We start from the raw sequence: 23,043 nt of genomic DNA on the forward strand, positions 1-23,043 counted from the left end.
AATTCCCAAAGTACCAAACAGGCATTTGAATCTAGGGATTCATAATAGAAAGCAATCCTATCTTCTAATATATAGAAAAGCACTTGCGAGGACTTTTTCTCAAAAGCCAGTGCTTGCATGCCTGACCTGTTACTGGAATGAAGGTGTGCTGAGGTGTGACCTATCTCAGTATCTGAGGGTTCACCCAAGTGCTTGATGCAAGTCTCTCATTAACTGCATATGAGTAAGTTGATTCTTCTAAGTCTCCCTGTTCTTTTTAGAATTTGTCCGGGCAGCTATCTAATGATACTAAGCCAAATTCTTCCTTCACTTATTCATGCCAAGTAGTCCCATACTTGTCAGCAAGATGTGATCATCTGTTTCGCGTGGCTGTCATTCAGGCGGTGTTAAAGGCTCAGTGCTACTTGCCATTTCATTTCAGTTCTTATTCTTGAAAAGTAGAAAACATGCAAACACCTCTTGTTATTCCATTTTCCCGATTACAACTCTGTGACTACATCAGCATCATCCTATGTGACTGAGAGAAAGCCAAGAAGAGCAGAACGAGAAGGTTTTCTCCCAGATAAGAAATTAGTTGAAGAATGGAGAAAATGAGGACTCTGCCCAGTAGTTTTTGATGACCTCCACAGTCCAGCAGAGTAGTCTCTGTGCATAGTGACTATGAGATGTGGTTGGTCTAAGTTGAACTCTCTATAATTCAAAATTCACATGGAATTTCAAGAACTATAGAAAAGATAATGAGAAATATTTCATAATAACCTTTATATTGACTAAATGCTGAAATTACAAGTTTTTAGAGGAATGAGATTAAATAAAACATTCTTACAATTAATTTCACTTTACTTTTTGATGGTGGCTACAAGAAAAGTTAAGATCCCAGGTTTCATTTATTTCTGTCTTACATAGTATTTCTAATGAATATGAACATTTCTTATAGATCATGTACAATGCATAGTGGTTAGAATTTCAGAGATGAGATAGGGATGTATCATAGCATTCTCAATGCTATTTCTGTTTTAGATGGCTTATCGGGAGAAGTAAGATGACTTAGTTCCTATTGCTGGAATAAAATACCCTGACCTGATGTCTAAGTTAGGGTTTCTGTTGCTATGAAGAGATGCCATGACTATGGCAACTCTCAACTGATTACAGTTTCAGAGGTTCAATCCTTTCTTACCATGACTGGGAGCATGGTGGCATGCAGACAGACACGTTGCATATAATAGGAAGTCAGCTGAGACACTGGGCAGTATCTTGAACATAGGAAACCTCAAAGCCCACCCCTACAGTGACACACTTCCCCCAACAAGAGCATACACACTCCAACAAAGCCACACTTCCTAATAGTGCCACTCCCTGTGAGATTACAGAGGCCAATTACATCCAAACAACCACACCTGACAAAAACAATGTAAGAGAGGGCATCTTTACGTTAGCCCATAGTTGAAGTGACTGTACATCAAGGTAGAGAGATCATGGTGGCAGGAACTTGAGGCAGCTCATCACACTTCATGGGCACTGAGGAAGCAGAGAGCTCACACTCAGTTCACTTTCTCCTTTATATATGACTCAAGCTGCCTCCTTTAATGTGGGTCTTTCACCTCAGTTAACCTGACCAAGACAATCCCTCACAAGCTATACCTGGAGGCTAGACTGTTTGAAATAATTCCTCACACCCTCACAGATAGGCCTGAATTGTCTCCTAGGTGATTCCAGATCCTGTCACATTGACAACATTACTTTTTGAAATAATGATACTTGTTTTTGTCTGTCTGGGTATCTATATTCTTTTTCATTGGTGATTATAACTCGATATTTCTTCCTCCTTGATTATGAGTTCATGCTCTTTGAATAAAAGCTGATCCATGATGCTAGAGTTGAGCATATGACCCAGATTCAGCCAATCAGGATATTCCATCCTACAGTCACAATAATTGGCTCAAGAAATTGATTAATGTGATCAATTGGCTCTAGCAATTTGAGTAATTACTTTAAAAGTCGTGTTGCAAATCTAAGGGGTTAAGTGTGCAACTATGCATGGCTACTTTTGTCAAAATATGTGAGCAAATAACCCAAAGGGGAAACAATCAAGAGGAACGCAGGAAAAACAAGTTAAAACAGGTTCATTTCTAGTTCCTGGATCCATTCTATGAGTCAAGCTACCATTTAGGATTTTTTCCCAAATTTTTAATAAGTTCCTTTCTTTGATGAAAAATTTTAAATTTAATGTCTATCTTTCAGATCTTAGAAACCTCATAGTCTGGAGGAATTAACACATCATTAAGTAAACAATCTGCATTTATACAATTCAATACACATTCAACAGGTTTTGCACATGGTCAAGAAAATGCATCTTTGCCAGGTATCAACACAGGCAGTGGATAAGAAAAGATAAAAGTTACAGGTGGCAGCCACTGAGACTCTGTTTACTTTCCTAATTACCCATGTACCTATGATTAACTATTATTCTTGACCTCCCCAGCAGTCTTCCAGTTTTCAACTTCCCACTGCTTATAACATTTCTGTTCAGTTTTATCTCAGGAAATTCGTTCTTGGGTTCCCCTCTGCCTCCCTGTCTGCATGTGGAATTGTTGCTTTCTAAGTCTGCCTTTGGCATTCATCTCTGTCCATCCTTCTGCAGCTTTGAGATTATTTGACCTTTCTCTTAAATTAGATTCTGGTTTCCTACATCACTTGCCCTGTTTCTGCTTTGAAACAGTGTCTCAATTTGTAGCCTAGGCTGGCATTGAACTCGTGATTCTTTCACTTCAGCCATCGGGTGTTGAAATTATAAGTATTTATCACCATCTAGGCTCCTCCTTTTGCTATGAAGAAGCCTATCTTGCAGCAGTATTCTGAAAGGGGATTGATTACTGGAGGTCAATGTTATGTGATTTTACAGTCCTGAAAAATCAATTCACACAGTTGACTACTGATATGACACATCTTAGAATTCTAAATTGGTGATCATTTTTTGACACAATTTCAAAGAAAGTGCTCCACTGCCATTTATTGGGAAGCCTATTTTTCTTGTGAAGTTTCTAGAATCTTCTCATTATTTATAGATTATAACATTTTCATTAACATATATCTTAGAATAAAACTATTTAATCTGGGGGAACATTTATCTCAGCTCTGGAAACATTTCTTTCACTATTTCCTCGATAATACCCTTCCCTTGGTTTATATATGGCCTTTCTAAAATTAATGGCAGTCAGGTGATGTATCCTCTATATTGGTCTGGAAATTTTCTAATCTTCTACCATATCCTTCTTTTTAAAAATGCTACTTCAAAGAAATTTCCTCATCTTTATCTCTCCATGCTTCTTTCAAATTTTAAATTTCATTGACAGATTTTTAATTTCCACATTTTTCTTTTGGTTTTCTCATTGTTCTCTGATGCTATAGCATCTCCATTCAAAGCAATTCTTGTTTTGATGACACAATGTCTTTTCTCTTTGATAATGTTCATCATAATTAGAACTTCTCTTTTGTTCCCTGTAATGTCTCTCTACTCTTCTCCAAATTCTTTTTATCTGTTGTTTTGTTCTCTCTGTGTCTTAAGTTAGGTGCTTTCTGCAAATGCCCATGCATGCATGACTAAGGTCCTTCAACGTTTAGGGCAAGCCCCAGGTAAGTGAGAAAGTTTTGTTGCTTGGCTTTACTGAAGGGTAATCAGACCAAGGTCAGCTCTCCATCAGAGAGCAGTCAAATGTGAGCATTTGTGAGTCTCTTCTGAAAAAACTGTTGAGTTTTTCTTCAAAAGGCCTCTAGCTTCCCCGTGAAAGGTGAGAGGCATAAATCTAGTTACATGATTTCTGAGAACAGAACTGAAAAAAAAAAAAAAAAAAACAGCAAACTTTTACTTCAGCATCCATGCTCAGTATGTTAGCCCCATTGTCGTTTATGTTCAATGGCCTCAAGTCATAAACTTTCTGTGCATTTCTTTCACTGAATAATTTGAGACTGAAGGTCAAATCCCACTATAAAAGCATTAGAAAATAGCCGTGGGATCCATAAGTGGTGCATATTTCTGCTTCATTAGGCATTTAACAATTAAATAACATGAAAAGAAATTAGACCCTAGTTTTACATCAGATATTTTAATACGAAAAAGGTTGCTGGGCAGTGGTGGTACACACCTTTAATCCCAGCACTAGGGAGGCAGGGACAGGTGGATCTCTGTGAGTTTGAGACTAACCTGGTCTACAGAGCGAGTTCCAGGACAGCCAGCACAGTTACACAGAGAAACCCTTTGTTCAAAAAAGAAAAAAACAAAGATTAAATGTGTGAATTCTCTCCTTTAAACTATAACACCTGTTGATATGTGGTCATGTCAACTCCTTCAGCCACTGTTAGGGATAACAAAAACGTTTGGATGGATCTTGAAAGCATGGATAGGTAAAGATGAAAGAAGTTCAATGTCTTCTGTGTTATTGTTGTTTACTCACTGAGATTGTAATTTGTTGCTCTGTCATTTCAACTTATCAAGAGTTTTGCCTGTGCCAAATGGGTGTATGATGCAGATAGATAGATACATTGGTAACCTCACTTATCAATGAGACAAAATTTCTAACAGAAGAATCTTAAGGAAGGAGATGTCTATTTCCTTGGAGTACCAGGGCCGTCCTCCACTGCAGCAAGCAAGGCATGACAGCATTCAAGTAGAGGAAATGCTCTAGAATAACTTGTACATATGGTAGTAGGTCGGTAGATGAGGAGCAGAGAAAAGAGGCCCAAACCAGGAATAGATACAACCTTCATTGATCTGACCTAAGTAATAACTTCTGCCAGATGATCCCCACCTCATACAATCTCCACAACATTCAAACTAGTGCCATATACTATAAACCAACCATCAAAAACATAAACCTAGAAGAGACATTTTACATTCAAACTATAACCACAAGGGTGGTGACCATTCAGCCTTTGAATTCATAACCTACAAAATGGTTGGAAGTAAAATATGTCACCAAATAATTTTAGTACATGGGGGAATATGATTAAAACCTGTGAGAAAAAAGTGTGAAGGAAGCATTTTGAAAGTGCAGGAAAAAAAAATAATAATCATCTTTGAGCTAGGAAGTACTGAAGAGCCCGTTAGAGAAGAACTCAATCCATGATAGCAAAACTTCATCTGCCTGAACGAGAATTAAATAGTTGGGGGTGGAGAGCAAAATGTGTATGTCTAAGTTTGTGTGTACCATTAAGGAAATAGGATTATCAGTAGCCTCTTCCTAAAATCAAATATAGCTCAAACTCCTGAATTCCTTTCTAGATAACTTTGCCACCCTTTTCCCCCTGTTCCCTAAGGAAAAGTAATATTTAAATTTGAAAGGACAGAGGTTCAAATTCTAAGTTCACCATTAACTAGCTGCATAATGCTGGTCAATTAATTTCACTTGCCTATTTCACTTTGTATTTTTTCTCTCTAATATTAATATATCAAAAGTGCTCATTTAAGGGCATGGCAAATGAATTAATAAAGGGAACAGTATGGAATAATGAATACCTCTTATTAAAGCAACAAAAATAACTAAATAAAGACAGAAGAAGTCAAGAACCAAGCCTGCTTGTGCCATCTTTATATTTACTGGCCTAGCACTTATGGTAGAGTGCCAGCCTTGTCTGGTGAATTCCCCAGAAACACTACCAGGCTGAGCTCCAGGCACACATATCCTGAAACAGCTTCTTGCACCCAGTCTCTGAAAACCAGACTTGCCCTGCACCATCTCCACACTCCCAGGCCTAGCTATAGATGCTCAGTTCCTGTACGTAGCTAGCATGAGGCAGGCTAGAATCTCACATCAGACATGAATGAAAAAAGTTCACATGCTAGGTCACAGCAACAATGCAAGGAAACAATATGAAGGACCAAGACAGCATTTTCTCCCCCAAATCAATCAGACTTACAGAAATGTTCTCCAATGGCAATGACTTATAGGCAGACCCCAGGACATAGAACTCAAAAGAACAATTATAAATTAAATTTGATCAAAGATGTCTAGGCGTTTAAAGAAGACAGGAACAGAGAACTCAACGAACTGAAAGAGGACAGTTAGCATCAAATGCCTTGTTGATGCTTGAGTAAACACAAATGTACGAATGAATGAAATGAAGAAAATCCAGGATTTGGAAACCGAATTCAGTAAAGGTATAGAAATATTGAAGAGCAGATATTTATACACATAAACATATGTGCATGTAATAATATTAATTAAAGAAGAGATTATGAATTTGAGGAGTAGGAGGCACAGGAGTTGGAAGGAGAAATGGGATGGGTGGAAATGATGTAAATTGAGTACACACTAATTCTCAAAAAATTAAGCAAAAACAGAGAAAAGAGTCAAGATTAGGAATAAGGAAATTGAACACTCGATTAAGTGCTTTATATGCAAGCGTTGTGACCTACATAAATTTCGTATTCTCTCAGGATCCCAGCTCCCTATCTGTAAATCTGTGAGTTGATCCATATAATAGGTTAGGTGTCATAGATAATATTCTTATTTGACTTTGATACCGAATCATACAATTTGACTAAATTGGATCAAACTGCCACCACTGAGCCCCTAATACACTGAAATTTTATTAAAAGACTGAAAATGGAGGTGATAATGAGCATTAAGTTCATGGGAGTGATTTCTAATGGACAGAAAACGTAGTGATATATCAGGTCCTATTATCATGTCTGGATGCAAGAGAAAGAAGATGGCAACCGGTATTAAATTCAAGTACCACTCTCAGAGATGTATAATTTTACTTTTTAAAATATGCTCACCCTAATTTCAGGATTGGTGATAATTGGAAATATGCTCACCCTAATTTCAGGATTGATGATACTGGCAGTTTATCATCTAAGTCTACAAGTAAAGTAAAAATTACGTCTAATTAAATGATATTTATTATGAAGATAAAAGGATGTATCAGTAATGCTTTAAAAATACACAAAGGTTGCACTTATTTCAGAGCACAAGGAATAAAACTTTTTAGAAACAACCACAAGATGAGTGACAGAATTGGAATACCTATTAAGCCTGTTCTTATGTACATTCATGTTAGCCTTAGGATAGGAAAGGGGTAGAAATTACAATCCAAGAAACACATTTCATCACCACATATATCTGTTTCCTGAAATATGATTCTATTTTGAAATTTTATACTTGTTTCTACAAAATGTACAAATGGTGGCATTTGGAAATGCATTAGGAAGATAAAACAAATAATCTATTTTATATATTCTTAAGATTATGCTGCAGTACTGATAACAAATGCATTACATGTATAAATCTGATATGAAACTATCCATAACCTATGTTCTCATAAAAAAAGAAGACTGTGAAATCTTTTGTTCATAAATACAGAAGGACCTAATGTATGTGCATATAGTCTAAAATGATATAACATGTGGCTAATCTGAAAATTTGTGTACAAGGGCTATAAGGTCCATGCCCTAAATAACTGATTAATCAAATTTCTTTGATTTTTCTTTTTTGTAATTTTAATTGTGCATTAGTAATAGAGTATGGTGTGCTAATTGGACACAAGTATACAATTTGAAATGCTACAATCAGGGTGTCTTTGATTTTTTTTTTCAACTCTCCAATCAGTGCAATACATTATAGTTCAGAGCTAAAGGAAATAAAATAAAGTGTGATTATTTAAAAGCAGACATTGAAAATAGGGCTTAAGAGCACTATTATGCTTTTTATGATTAAGGTATATGTTATGCTTTATAATTATAAATATGTAACACACAGGTGTTTCAATTTTATTAAATTGTATGTATTTTTGTATTATATATTGATAAATTTATAAGTGAAGAGGTACTTTTCAGTCCTACTAGTATACTAGATTATTTACTCCCACAATAAAGTACAAGAATGGCTTTCACTTTAGGTTAGTATTTTTTTTAAATATGACTTCAGTGACAACATTCTGCAATTTTTTTTATTCTTTTACTATGGAAATATGTTGCAAAATACTGTCTCATTATATCATGCTTTCCTAAAATGTACCACAAATTCGGTTGTTAAATGGTGAAATAAATACATCAGTGATTTGCCAAGCAGTTTAGCTTTGTATACGATGTCACACACAGATGCATGTCAGCTTTGGTGGGTAATAGTGAAACTGGGTGAATAGTCATGATAGTTTCGTTGCAGGAATGACCCTAATATAGTCACACATTTCCATAGTTGGATTGCTAGTACCTGTCCACTCACATTTTGGGTTTATCTATTGTAGTCCTTTGGCCAACAAAAGAGTAGCAAGCAAACAGAGAAAACATTTACATGTTAGTACTTACACTCTTATACTTCACAGGCTGGCTCTACACAAATAAGCTCCAGCAATGACAACCCCAGCCAAGATTTGCAGAGCCTCACCAGATCAGCAAAACAGCCAATCTACCTGTAAATTGAAGACCAGTAAGGAATAGTTGAGCTTTTAAAGTGCTGTTAAAGATCAAGTTGTTACATAACGACAAATGAAAGATATAGTAGGTACAGGAAGCACATAGTACATGACTGCCTTTTTTTTTTTTTCCAGAATATCAACATCTTCATATCATACATTTGTTGTTATATTAAAGTCTGTTGCAGCTGAATTTTCGGTGTAGGAGACAATCTTGGATGTTACCCCCTCTCTCCTGTTGGCTTTATGCATATTCTAAATATTCATCAAATCAACAGATAACAATTAACTATCATCGGAGTGTCAGGAATAATGCTGGCGCTTAGTAAAATGGCTCGACAGCCGTTTGTCTATGGGGCTGATTAAAAGATGCTGACATACTTGCTGTGAAAGATTCTTTGCTATTGTCAATGAAACTGATTCCCAAAGTTAATTCCATTTATATAGGTCATTATATATAGTCATGGTTTCGCCTTTTCTCATCAGTAGAGATTTTTGTCTGTTCCTCTTTGCATTTCCCCTTTATTTGGGAGAAACATAGAATTCCCCCTCTTCATGTGACTTACACGTCTTCCTATTGTATGGCATAATATATGGCATAATATACTACCCATATTGACACTGGGCTTGGCCATGTTACTTGTTTTACCTATTGAGACTTAAATATGACCCATGACTTTAAAAATGTGTATATATGCAGTCTTCATGCTGCTCTTGGAACTCTGTAACAGTGACCATGTAAGTCAGGGGTAGCCCCTTGAAGAGTAGGGAGATTGGTTTCTGTAATCCAGCTGACAACTATCCCTCAGAAAAGCAACTGTCTAGCTGTCAAACAGCTGGCCACAAAGCCTCATGCAAAGCCACATAAAGGTCCAGCCAAGCCTGTGAATCAGTTACTAAAGTTGTTATATGTTTCTACATTTTATTTGTTTATTGTGTGTGCAAGCAAACTCACATACATGTATGTGTGGCTGGTGTGTGGAGGGAGGTCAGAGGAAAACTTGGAGGGGTCGGTTCTCTCCTTCCACTATGGAGGTCCCAAATATCAAAGTCAGATTGCTAGGCTTGGTGGCAAGTAACTTCATCTACTGAGCGACCTCACTATCCCATAGTTGGTATCTTAAGCTGTTAAATTTTGGGGTAATCTGTTAGGCTCTTGAAGTTATTTAATGTGTCATTCCTTTGAAGTTGGCATGACCGCAAGCTTTTGCTGAAATGCTAATTTGGTCAGAAGCTTCTAAGAATGGGTCATAATTTTGTGTCACCTCTCTCGTGTCATGGTGGCTGATGAGACCTCAATGGACGTGGGAACATTCTTTCATCTTCCCAGTCTAAACTATGGAGATAACACAGAGAAAACTAAAGTTTTGTATTAAACCACTCTTATTTTGAATTTCTGTTACTGAAACACCACCTAGCCTATCTCTGTTCTACACATAACCCTTATTCTAGCCTCCCAAATGATAGGATTACAAAGTACACTACCACACGTGGCTTCAAACTTCACATTCGAAACTTATTGATGAAGATTTAATGATACATTTTTAGTTGTGAGGCCACACTGAGCAACAAACCACTCTCTAGTAAGACGGGGGGGGGGGGTGAGAAGGGGGGTAATGGCAGAAAAAATATGCAACAAAAATAGAGGGTACCACAGAACTGAAAATGTATGTGTTCCCACAGAACTGAGCATAAATGCTGGGGTATGGTTCACCAGCTTTTAGTTCCCTGTGACTATACAGAAATAAGTATAGAATGCAAAGGGTGGGAGAGAGTGATTTTAAGTATATACTTAATCAAAAGATTCTCCTCTCTCCAAGGAATTTTTCTCTAGAACAGCGCAGGATCCACCAGTAACAATTACAAAGTGCTAAATCCCATGCCACGCACGGTATTAAGGTTAGGAAGGAAAAAAAAAAAAAAAAAAAAAAAAAAAAGATATCGAGGAAAGTCTCAGTAAGTCCCAATCCTCCAAGAGCTTACATTTTGGGCAATATGTGAAATTTCCCTCCTGGAGTTGTCAGCCGCTTTACCTATCATTCATGATGAAAAGTCCCCTTATCGTTTCTGTGATGTTTGCAAATATTCTCGGTTTTCAACATCTCTTCGCTTCGCAAACTCATGTCCCTGCACATTCTTCCCTGAAAGTGGAACGACTGACTGCCTGACTGGCTCGCCCTTTCCTTGAAGAGCGAAGGTAGATGGCAATGACTCTGAAAAGTTTTCAGCACTTAAAGAGCAGCCTGGCGGCTCAAGACACGGTCAACTCTTTGAGGCTTCCACCGAACTCGCCACGCAGAACCTGAGGAAGCTAAAGAGAGGTCGGGGCGAGGCCCGCCCGGCATGCATTCATTCGGGCCGAGGGAGTAAGAAGCTAACCCTACCACAAGCCAAGCATTTGAAGTGCAGGGGCCAGGCTGCCAGCAGGAGAGTGCGAACTGGATCAGAGTGAGGAGAGCGCGCTCGACACACGCGAAAGGACTACAAAGCCCAGAGGGCACAGCATCGCGCTTGTGCGCTCCGCTTCGGGACCCTCGCGCAATGGAGGCTGGGAAATGAAGTCTACTGGGGGGACTGCCGGAGCCCCCACGCGAAGGCGGGCGGGAGGGAGGGAGGCGTTGCTGGCCCCGCTGCTTCGGCACGCGGGTTCCTGGCTGGCCTCGGGCTCCCTCGCTCCCGCTCGGGGCTCCCGTTCGGGGCTCCCGCGGACGGCGGGAGCGGCATGGCTCGCCTGGGTAAACTCCTCCGTCTGCGGGAAGAAGGAGGGGAACGGAGTGGGTGAGGAGGCGGGGTCAGCGGAAGCGGCAGGTTGCTTCCTTCTCCCCTCGCCGCCTGCCTCCCCGCCTCTCCCCGCGGGAGCGGTGGGAGGGGATGGGAGGGGAGCGGAGGGGAGGGCAGAGGGAAGGTAGTGACACGTGTCAATCATCAACCCCTCCCAACCCCCCCGCGCCGCCGCCGCCGCCGCCGCCAACTCCGGGGGGCGCGCGCTCCGGGGCTCGCGCCGAGGGCTCGCGCCCCGGCCTCGTGCCTGCGCCGCTCGTATGTAAATGAGGGCGCGTGACGCGGGACGCAGATGGACAAGGGAAGGGAGAGAATGGCCGCTGCCGCCGCCGCCGCCGCCGCCGCTGCTGCCGCCGCCGCCGCCGCCGCCGCTCAGTGCCGGAGCCCTCGGTGCGCGGCGGAGAGGAGAGGATTCCGGCGGGAGCTCGACTCTTGGCGCCACCGCCTCATGCACTGTGTAGGTAAGAGAGAGAGAGACGCGGGGCCGGGCCGGGCTCCGCGCCGCTGTGCGGCTGCCGGAGGAGTTTGTGGCTCTGGGGTGTAGTTGGAGCTCCGGTTCGGGTCAGTTCAATGGGGAGCGGCGGCGGCGGCGCGGCGGCCCCGGCGGCGCCTTTTGTCTCGGGGCTCCCTGCCTGCCCGGCGCGGTCCGTGCCCGATCGCCCGCCCGCCCGCCCGATCGCCCGCCCGGCTCCGGGCTCGGGAGGAACTGTTAGTTCGCACCCACTCTCCGAGCTCCCCGCGGAACCAGCCCGCTCGCTCGCGCTGCCCCGCAACTCCGCGCCGGCGCCCGTCTCGCCCCCCGCCGGTCCCCCTGTCACCCGGGGCGGAGGGGACCCAGGGGCTGCGCCGGGCCGGGCCGGGCCGCGCCCCCGCCGGGCGCACACAGACACACACACACACCCCCTTCTCGCCGCCGGGGGCTGGCCCGGCAGACGCTGCCGAGTTCCCGGGACGCCGGAGCTGGGGGCTGCGCGGAGCTCGCTCGCTCGCGGGGCGGGGGCGCCGGCTCCGGTGGGGACCGGGGTGGTCGGTGGGGTCGGGGGGTGGGTCGGCCGCCTCTGCCCTCTCGCGCGCGGCCTCGGATCTGTGTGTGCCCCTTTAAGAGGGAGCCGCTCGAGCGCTGACGGTTGGGATTTGAAGTTCTTCCTCCCTCTTTGGAAGTCTGGACGGATGGGGTGTTGCCATGACGACGGCACCCTCCCCGTGCCGCCGCGCCCCCGCCCCCCCATCCCCATCTCCATCTCCATCCCCTTTTCCTTGAGGACGCCCCGACGACTCCGGTCCTCTTGGGCTGTCATGTGATGGACGCGCATCGCTCTCCCCATCTCCAGTTCCTGGTCAGACGCAATTCAGTTTTCCGATCCGCTGGGGGTCTGACTGCTCTTGCTTCAAACTTCGGCGCTCCGGGCTGTCATTCTTCAGTGTGCTGCTCTGGGTAGCGGCAGGTACCGGGACTCACCGCCTGGTGGTGGGCTCTGCTTTTCCTCCACCCCGGCAGACACGCGTCCCCTCGGCTGTCACCCAGCAGGTCGGTTCAGTGCAGTGGAGGGACTGACTAGCGGGCTCGAGGGGCTGGGTGCTGCAGAGCGTGCGCTCCGGCGCGGGTTCCAGAGTAGCATTTGAGAAGAGGTGGGAGCGCAGGCTGTGCATGCTACGTAGCGTCAGTTTTCCTTTCTGACCAGTAGGTCTCAGTATTCGGAGTTGAGGAGTAGGTTCAGTTCCTCGTGAAGACAACTCTCCCTACCTTGCTTCCATCTGTTCTTGCGCCACCTCGCGCCCTGTGCCCCTACCCCACCCCTGTCAGATTTGTTTGGCTCAAGCCTTAAGGTCTGTCATCTTTCTTCACAGGCGGTTAAGCCAGAAGCAATTTCAGTGCGGTGCAGAATAGGGTGTATACAGCAAAACAAAGGGGAGGATACCCACATTTAGGAACATTTTGATGATGTGTAAGCAGTTTACTGTTTTGTGTCACCTCTATAAAGTGTATTTTGGTGTAATCTGTGACAGTTATGGGGGCGTATCTGAAAAAACAAAACAAAAATCTTGCGAACTGTGTTGGTACTTGAACTTCACGGAAGCAAAGTGGACCCGTTTTGACAGTTTCTTATGTGAAGATCTGTTCCGTTGAAATCCTGCCTAGAAATTGTCGAGTTCTTTCCCATGGAGTTCAACAAATAGCATGGACAGCATTGCCTCACAGTACCACTGTGTTAATTTTAAATAAGTCACATGGCGATTTGAAGATGACCATGGTCGAGTTTTACAGAATGTGAGGATGTTTTTCTCATCATGTGCCTTTGACTACATTTAAGGATGGTTTTGAATCACAATAATGCATGTACTTTCGAAAGTCAGATTTTAATTAAGTGAAACAAATTAATTTAATTAACTTAACGGGAAGTGAGGTTAGAATTTTGACTACCTAGTATGTAATCCACATTACACTTACAATGTATGCACAATTACATTGTGCCATACATGAAAATAATGTTTTCCTGAGCAGCAGTCATCTTTTGAGGATTGTTTCACAGTCCCGATTCTTTGTCAAGAGACCTACTGAGATCCATCCCATATATTGTTTTTGTTGCTGTTATTTTTCAGTGACAAAACTCTTCCAAATAGAATATGCACCTGTTGGTTGGGTTTTTTTTTTCTTGGTGTCATATTTAATTGTGGTGTATATAGGTGTTAAAAAGTCTTTGTTTTAAGGTACTATTTGCTATAATGTGTACTTTGCAGAAAACTTTTCCTGTTTCTTATATGTATGTGTGTGACATATACCCCATGTGGATATATAAATGTATACATTTCTGTATTAATAATTGGTTCTCTTATATTGCTTGGAATACTTTTATAAGACAGTCTTCTGGATTTTGGGAAAGGAGATCATTCAAAAGTCTTGGTTTTCAGTGAGAGTTGGAAATTATAAGCATCTTCAGGTTGTACAGCTAATTAGTATTAAATCTCTAATGAAGTTTCTAGAAATTTCTCTTCTCTTAACTACTTAAATAAATATGATTGATTTTTTTTTTTGACATGTATACCTGAAAATTTTGGGATGAAAGTTATCTTCACTGCTAGTGAATGGTTATAGTAATTAAGAAGGGAACATGTTTGAATCCATCTGGAAAGATGTTTACTTTCCTTGGTAATTATTGAACTCCTGTCTTTGCCTTAGACTTACTCCTCTGATTCATTCCTGGTTTTGTTTTAAATTGGAGATGGGTCCTTCAAGCTTTGTCCCAATTGATGGCTCTGTTTATAATGGGCTTTTTTTTTTTTATAGTTTTCTTATGCTAGAGTATAATTTTGAGTATCCTCATATAGCAAATGCTTGAGTGCATTATAAGGTGGGGGACTGTTATCCTAGTATTCAGAATTATAGTGAACATTAATAGACACAGTGTCATATTTTATAGAGTAGAATGACACTGAGCTTTGAGTCCTTATGGGATAAATAATATTAGTATCTAATGATTTATAAAATTAAAAGCAGTTAAGTGTAGTATAAAGTACATGTATTAATACAGTTTAAAACATTATTCAGACTTCCAAAGTAATTGGAATATTTGATCTGGGGACAGGATAGTTTTCTTAAAAAGTTTTATTTTGATACAGTTTACATCTTAAAATGTTAAAGGATAAGATACTAATATTTATTCTTGCTTGTATTAACCAATTGTTTTGCATTTTATTGTATTTTTTGTTATTCTCATCCTAAATTCATAGGGAGGGGCAAGTTGAGAATAATTTGGAGCCCCATGCTCTTCAGTATTCCAAAAAAGCAAGGACACTCTCAACATATACTATTACCTACTTTATAGTTCACTCTCACAGTTTATCTGGTTATCTGTCCATCTCCTGTCTGTCTCCTAGTTCAAGATCCACTCTGAGTTCATGGAATGCATTTATTGGCTATCATGTCTCTAGTCCTTTTTAATTGGAGAATCCTTCTTCGTTTGTGTGTGTGTGTGTGTGTGTGTGTGTGTGTGTGTGTGTGTGTGTGTGTCTTGGCCTTGACATAAAACAGCAGCAACACGAAGGCGGGACATTATTTTGTAGGGTGTCTCTTAGTGGAATTTTTTTTTTTTTTCATGAGATTAGTTTGTTGTGCTTTTGGCAGGAATATTACTGAAGAAACGTTCTGTCCTTCCTGGTACGCCATATCTTGAAGTTCATAATGTTGGTATGTCTCAACCATAAAATTTGGTTAAGATGATGTCTGCTGTGTTTCTCCCTGAAATTTATTCACCATTTTGTAATTAATATGCAACTTCTGGGAAAATACTTTCAAAAACAGGATATTGCCATTAGTTCATCAAAATTTCAGCCATTGTTTAACATCTATCAATATTCTGGCGTAGTTCCTTCTTTTTAAAGCTTGATATTCATTCAATTATACTTTGTATGTTTTTATGAATTCTTATTCAAAGATGAAAATCTATGACCATCATTATATTGACTATCAAATTGTGGCAGATTTGACTTATAAGTGTGGGAGGGGCACTTGCCCTTCTAAACAAGGCAGTTCACATTCATGTATTTTATTATTCCAGGTATGGTATTATTTCATCAAAATGACCGCCAACCTTTTTAAAGGACAAATGAATTTAGATACCAAAACTAAGCAGCATATTTTAGGTCTATTTTAATCCCTGTTTTTTTCAACTAATAATTTTTTCTTAAGATCACAAAATAAAACAAGGGAAAATTGGCTTAAAAACATTCTCTAAAACACTAGTGTCTTTCCTATGTAAGACTAGTTTAATAGTAATTGAGCTAAATATGAAATGTTCACTCTTCTGATAACTATATTAAAATACATATTATTTAGTCTATTAACTTTACTAAAATAGTACCTTTTTTCTTTACTAATTTATGTATAAATTGGTAAGGGTGTTTTACATTTATAGTACATCTCAATTTGAAGTATCTGTTTAACTGTAACACGTGGCAAGTAGACTTCATTCAGTTTAGTTTTTTTTGATTTCCGTGGTACCATTTGCCAATCTCTCCATAATAAACAAATATATAGTTTTACCCAGACCTTTTATTTGGTTAGTACGGAATAAACAGATCATAAAAAGATAATTTCTGGAGCTAGACTTGTGAATTTGGAACCTAGTGGCACCATGTATCAATGGACAGGGTTCTCTTTTATCTTTCAGCTGTTTCATCAGTGGTTTGGAGAGAGCTAGTGTGGCACGAGAGACCAATAGTGGGGTTAAAACTGAAGATCAGAAAAGCAACACAGTTTTCTTAGAGAGTTCTTACCTCTACCAAGGCTGAGGCAATCCTGTCTTCAGCATGACTGCAGACTAAATACACTGCACTCCTGTCTCCAGTGAGTTTATATTCCTCTCTAGTGCTGGGATTAAAAGCATGACTCCCAAGTGCTGTGATCAAAGGTATGAGCTCTGTTTCTCTTCCTGCTTCATTCACTCTCATGTAGCCCAGGGTGGTCTTGAACTCACAGAGCTCTATCTGCCTGTCTTCCAAGTGTTGGGATTAAAGGTATGGCCACCAGTGCCCATCCTCTATGGCCAACTAGTTGCATAGTGTGTGTAGGGGGCTAACTAGTGGCTTACCTCTTAACTAGGTGTTTGGCCAACTAGTGGTTTAGCTCTGCTCTGATCTTCAGGCAAGCTTTTTTTGTTAGATCATAAAATATCACCAAGCTAGGTTGCTGGAGAAGTTTGTTGATTTGTTCTAATATGTTTCTTCTGTATAGAAAGCACTCAATAAATGCTAGCTGTTATTGTTGGTGCTGGTTTTTCTGCTTGGGATCTATGGGGTTTGTTTTTTTTTTTTTGTTTTGTTTTTTGTTTTTTGTTTTTTGTCAGTAGACTTTGGTAGGAATGGTGCTACATAATTAAAAAAAAAGAAAGATTGTGGAGCATGTTAAAGAAAAAACAAGAGTTTAAATGATCTGTATTTCCCAGTTCTCTGTAGCTATAGTGTTAAAGAACTTTAAATTAAGTAACTTAGTACTAGATTTCTGTATGAAGAGGACAAAAGACTATTACCATTCTAAATTCTAAGGAATCTTTGGTAACTGATAGAAGAAATTAGTTTGTAGTTCATTAAAAGCTATCAAAGCTATCACCAAATGTGGTGATGTACACATTACCTTTCAGGCCAGCACTCAGGAGGCAGAGCAGGACTCAATAACCTGTGTCAAAAACAAAATTAATAATAGTAAAACACTATCATGTTAGGTCATTTCAAGTTTTTTGGGTTTTTTTTTTTTTGTTGTTGTTGTTGTTTTTTTGGTTAACGTGAACTCTATTTTCACCTTCCTGATAGTCAGTTTGATAATTCCTTCTGGTTTCTTCTTGCCTCCTCTTCTGTGATCTTACCACAGTTCTCCCTTTTCATTGTTAGCATCTAAATCATGGAAGAACTTAGAATCTGAATTGATGGGTTACAGATAATAGTTTGGGCAGCTGTCAGAGAGTGTTGACTGTACAATTTGTTTCAAGCAAGAGAAAATATGATAGACATTTATTTTAAGTGACAGCAGTTGTGATATCATCTAATCACATACCTTGCATAGTTAGAATCTGTGGTGCTCATGAGTAGTTGAATAGGCTAAGACATTATCCAGATTCTCTTTTTTAAAAAGATATCTTGGATATTTTTGTGTGCAAAATATTAAATTCTATGTACTCCTGGATCATTTTATACTTGAAAGAGTATAGCATATTCTCCTGTCTTTGAAACCAAGGAATGAATGAATTTTGAGAGTTTTTTGAAATTTTTTTTTAGATTTACTTGTGTGTGTCCATCTGTCTCTATTTATGTCTCTATGTCTATCTTCTGTCTGTCTGTCTGTCTGTGCAAGTGCCCTCTGAAGCTAGAGGAGGGTGTGGAATCCTGGAGTTAGAGGAGATCATGAACCCTTTCTGGAAGGAGCAGTGCTTTTAACCACTGAATCATCCCTCAGCCTACAGAATCATACTCCTTGAACTGTCTACAAGTGTGCCATCTTCCTAGCTTGGCAGCATACATGATTAGTTGCTCTTATGTGTCCCAGTATTCCTCTGACCTTCATCACTACTGGTCTTTAGATCTGTTTCAGTGCAGTATTTTTCCCATTAGTACATCTAGTCTCACAGTTAAAATATTTTACTTTGTGTGTATTTATAGTCTTCCCTTTTGACAATACTCTTTACTCTTGAAATACAGATGGCCCTTAGCATGGGTTAAACAGAAGATTCTTTATAATGTCACAAAAGTGATACATGCTTAACAGATACCGTTTTGCATTTTGTTTTCTATGACAAGCAATACACAGTATGATATTCTTGAAAAGCCAGGTGGTAGCTTGAACCACAGCTTCCACTTTAGCCACTATTCTTCCGGGTAAACAATTGATATTTTTGATACAATTGATACAGTATGCTTCTACCATAGTATTCACTAAGTTACATGAAATACCCCACCCTTTGTTATTTAAAGTATATTTGAATTTTGATATTCATAACTATGTGTAGTGTAAGTGTCCTGAACACATTTAAGACTAAGCTATAATCCCAGTAGTAAGTTAGAATGTCTATTGTATATAGACTAGCATTCATCAAGCACAAACGTGTAAGTCTACAATATTGAGACCCCAAATAGCCTTATTACAGTACAGATTTAGGATTAAATCTGTAGTCAGTGAATCCTTTGAAAAGTTTTTATTTGTAACATAACCTAGAGAAGAAATTGTGATGGATCCAATGCAACCTGCTACTACTACTAGGAATGTAATTAACAAAATATGCTATCTTTTCATTTGAAGAACAGCACATTGTTCCTAGTTAAAAGTAAATAAAAATTTTATAAGAGTTTTTTTTTTTTGTTTGTTTGCTAGAAAACAAGAGAAAAAAATGTGGAATCATATTTTTCTGTAGTTGGCAATAACCTTATCCTGCTTACATTTCCTTGTTTTTCCTTTAATCTGCTGCCAAATTATGACTTTCCTTGTAATAATTCATGGATTCAGTTTTTCTGATAGTGCAAGCACTTGGGCAAATTGAGATAAGATTCTGGTTTATATCAGGATATGCTTTACTGATTTTTCTGCCTTCTGGTATAACTTATAACTTAAAACATACAGTAAATCATTATTTGATCAGCTGCTTTGATTTCATAGTTCACAAGGCATATCTCCCATTTAATTTGTCTCCTTTTATCAAAAAAGCTCCTAACCATATTCAACTATTTAGTCATAGACTATTAGATTGTTTCCTTTATTTGTTTGTGGGGTTTTTTGTTTGTTTTTTTGTTTGTTTGTTTGTTTTGTTTTGTTTTATGAGACAGGGTTTCTCTGTATTGCTTTGGAGCCTGTCCTGGAACTTGCTCTGTAGACCAGACTAGCTTTGAAATCACAGATATCTCTCTGCCTCTGCCTCCTGTGTACTGGGATTACCAGTGCTTGGCCAGACTATTTCTTTCATATTGGTTCTTTAGACTAACCACTCTTTTTCTTCTGCTTTTATTTATTACATATCACACCAAATTTTTTGGGTATCTTTGTAGCTGTATCTTCTACCTTGTATCCTTGGTTGCCTTTAAAATTTAATTCAGCCTAAATTCTTTTATGAATAATATCTCCATTAATTCAGATGGGCTTTTTCTCCTCTAGTGGGTGTGTGCAAGATGTATATATTACAAGTAACTCTGTCCGTTAGTCTTCATATTTACCAAACTGTTGACAGACAAGGGACTGAGTCTTCATAAATAGTAGAAAGACCTGGATGGAATACTTTCTTCTTAGCATTTCTCAGTCTAATCTTAGGCATAATTCATCTTTCATAGGAAAATTTATGAAATTGAGATAATACCATTCCTCATATGTTTGCTTTTTTGTTTAATGCAAAGTATTTTGAAGTATTTGACTTTAAACTGTGATTAAAAATAGGTGTCATTGCTAATGTGGGTGAGGGAAGCTCACAAGGCTTCAACCCTTTACAAAGAGCTACAGGCAACTTAAGAATGGAGAGAGAGAGACTCCCCAGGGAAGAGCACACCAGTTCTTATCCAAATGGTCAGCCCCAAAAACATACATTCGAGTAACATTATAGAGACTGAGTAGGTTGTATTTATGTATTTAAGAATACACACACAACAACAACAACAGCAAAGAAAAAAAGAGGGCATGAAAGAGAGCAGGGTGGAAGTTGAGAAGATTTGGAGGGAGGAAAGGGAAATGATATAATTTATAATCTCAAAAAGTAAAACATTACTAAAAATAATAAAGGTAAATTTAAAAATAACATTCATACTTCTTATCCTTTATATTCTTAAACTGAAAGACTTACTAACCTATCAGAAGTACAGCTGGAGTGCCAGGCCTCTTCTGAATACAAGGAAGCTCTCTCCTAGTGAAGCAGATAAGCAAGAGGGTTGATCCTATGTGGAAAACAACTTCTGAGACACTCTATTCCCGTAGGGAACAGACATAAAGATGTCAGTATTAGTAATTTTTTTTTCTTTTGAGAAGACTGAGTAAAATATTAAAGAAAAGAAGCTTCTTTCTAAGTACTTCTAAGAATGTGAACTTTTTTTTTTATGGAGAGTTCTGTTTTATGTGAGAGGTACAAGAACTGGGAGTTAAAATGCTTACCTTGTACTATAGGTTTGTTTTTAGATTTTGTTTATAAAGACTGAACTGTGATAAAGGATTTTGAGTGTTAGACATGGTATAAGCTAGTGGGAAAAGAGGAGGAACAATTAATTACTTGAAAGGTCTAGAACGACCAGGTTTCATAGGATTGAGGGACAGCAAGGATTAGGAATCTTTAGCTATAAAGGAATGGTTAATAAATATTAGGCTTTGGCAAGTTAGAGCAGCAGTCAGGTGGGCAGGCTTAAGCAGCCTTCTTCCCCATCCAGTCAGTTGTAGATGGAAGCACAATGTAATATGAGCAAGCTACAGGTGTGTTCTGCCTGGATAGTTCACTCCCAAGGGCCATCTGGTCTCTGCTGGAGCTAGTCACCTCTGCTGTTGCAATGCAAAAGCAATACCAAAATGAATAAGCATGGTTGGGTTTCAATAAGAATTTATTATTATAAACAAGTGAACTCAGCTTGCAGGCCATAGTTTGCTGATTCTAGAGTTTCAAAGATGCTATATAAACTGACTCAGGGAACAGTCTGAGAGGGATAGTGTAAGCAAACACAGATAACATAACCTGAAAATATTTAGCATGGTAGTGTAGGGTGGGCATAGAGCAGAAATGCAATTATAAATTATTGTCTCAACCAAGAAGAAATGGGAGCCTTTGAAATGTTTTGTTAATAGGTAATGATAAACATGATCAGATACGTCAGTTAATTTTCATTTTGAACATCCATTGTTGGTAAGTTTCAGGTTTGTGTGTTGTGGGGTGGGGGGCACGCACACGTACGCACGTGCCTTTCTGTTTATAATGGTTTTTAAGAAACTCAATTGAATCAGTTATTTTAAGCCCAAAATGGGAAGATATGCAGTCTACCATGTACTAGTGAAAACATTGGATATCCAAAGTACTCTTGGTCGTTACTACCCCCGTTTTTTTTCTGTCTGAACTTTGAACGGTTTGGAAAATTAAACAGGGTAAATGATGGAAGCCAAATATCATTTCTACTGTAAATAGAAGGAAGGTTACAGTAGAGTCAAAAAGTGAGATGCTTTAGAGGAACTCTGCATACTCATCTCTTCAGGTTTAATTTTTCTGAATGTTTCTCCCCCAAGTCTAGAGAAACAGAACCGGGCTTTTGTCTGCTTAGTGACTCCTAAACTCACCCATCAGAGCAGCCATGTCTCTTTTCTATGGGTGGAGAGAGGTTCAGCTCCTACTCCTGATGCATCCTTTCTGGTAGAAACCAGGAAGGAAAAAGGTTGTGAAACCCATAACACTCAGTTTTTTTAGGACTCTTTTGAAAGATTATATCTGTGGGTAAGTATACCAGAAACAATGCAACTATTACTGTATAGAAAACAGACTTATATGTTATGGATATTTATTTTTTTTAATTTAATATTCTGAACAACCTTATTTTTTAAATTCTCTATTTATTTTTATTAAGGCAGGTTTCTCTGTATTTTTTGGAGCCTGTCTTGGGAACGCTGTAGACCAGGCTGAACTCAAACTCACAGAGATCCTCCTGCCTCTGCATCCCGAGTGCTGGGATTAAAGGCATGTGCCACCACTGCCCAACTAAAATTCTTAATAAATACACTTTGTTTTTCTTTATATATTACTAATTAATTTTAGCTAGGACTATTTAAGATACTTTAAAATGCACCTTTGTCTGCAAGAGAAGTATTTTCCTTTCAGTTGAATTTTTAAATTTAGAAGGAATTAGTACAATTATTTTTTAAAGATTATTTTTACCTTTCAATTATGTCCTGATGAGCACAGATGTCCACAGGAGCCAGAAAAGGAAGTCATATTTCCCAGAGCCGGAATTACTGATGGTTGTATGCTACTCGATGTGGGTATGCTAGGGACTGAGTTTAGGTTCTCTGGAAGGACAGTATGTGCTTTTAACCTCTGAGCCATCGCTCCAGCTCCAGTAGTTAAATGGAAGAAGCAGGTTAACTTGGTCTTCCACTTCTAATTAAGTGTTCTATATCTATGGATTCCAACATAATAGTTGGGGGAAACTGTAACATTTTGGGTTTTTCCTACATAATAAACTGTCTGGGTCTGAAAACCAGTCCTCCAAAAATATTGAAAGAACTATACACTGAAAAGTAAATTATTGTTTTCATTAGCTTTGATTGCAGGTTCTTATATAGCTTAGTCACTGGTGTTTTGTTTCTTGTTTTTTTGTATCATCTGGGATTCTATGTCTACTTTCTCTTTTTCTTCTGAG

The 23,043-nt window shown here is 39.4% G+C and overlaps 1 protein-coding gene across 2 annotated transcripts in view; it reads left to right on the plus strand.

Annotated features, from left to right (window-relative positions):
* The first annotated feature begins 11,365 nt into the window (after positions 1–11,365).
* Positions 11,366–23,043, plus strand: part of Lcorl (ligand dependent nuclear receptor corepressor like) — a 113,592-nt gene continuing 101,914 nt past the window's right edge. Inside the window, exon 1 of one of the 2 annotated variants that reach the window (XM_051174070.1) lies at positions 11,366–11,654. In XM_051174070.1, coding sequence (XP_051030027.1) covers positions 11,486–11,654 — 169 coding nt within the window. In that variant the 5' untranslated portion in view covers positions 11,366–11,485. The remainder of the gene's footprint in view (positions 11,655–23,043) is intronic. The other variant, XM_051174071.1, reaches the window with a different exon arrangement.

The sequence above is a fragment of the Phodopus roborovskii genome, unplaced genomic scaffold (genome assembly GCF_943737965.1).
Source record: "Phodopus roborovskii unplaced genomic scaffold, PHOROB, whole genome shotgun sequence".
Lineage (NCBI taxonomy): Eukaryota > Metazoa > Chordata > Mammalia > Rodentia > Cricetidae > Phodopus > Phodopus roborovskii.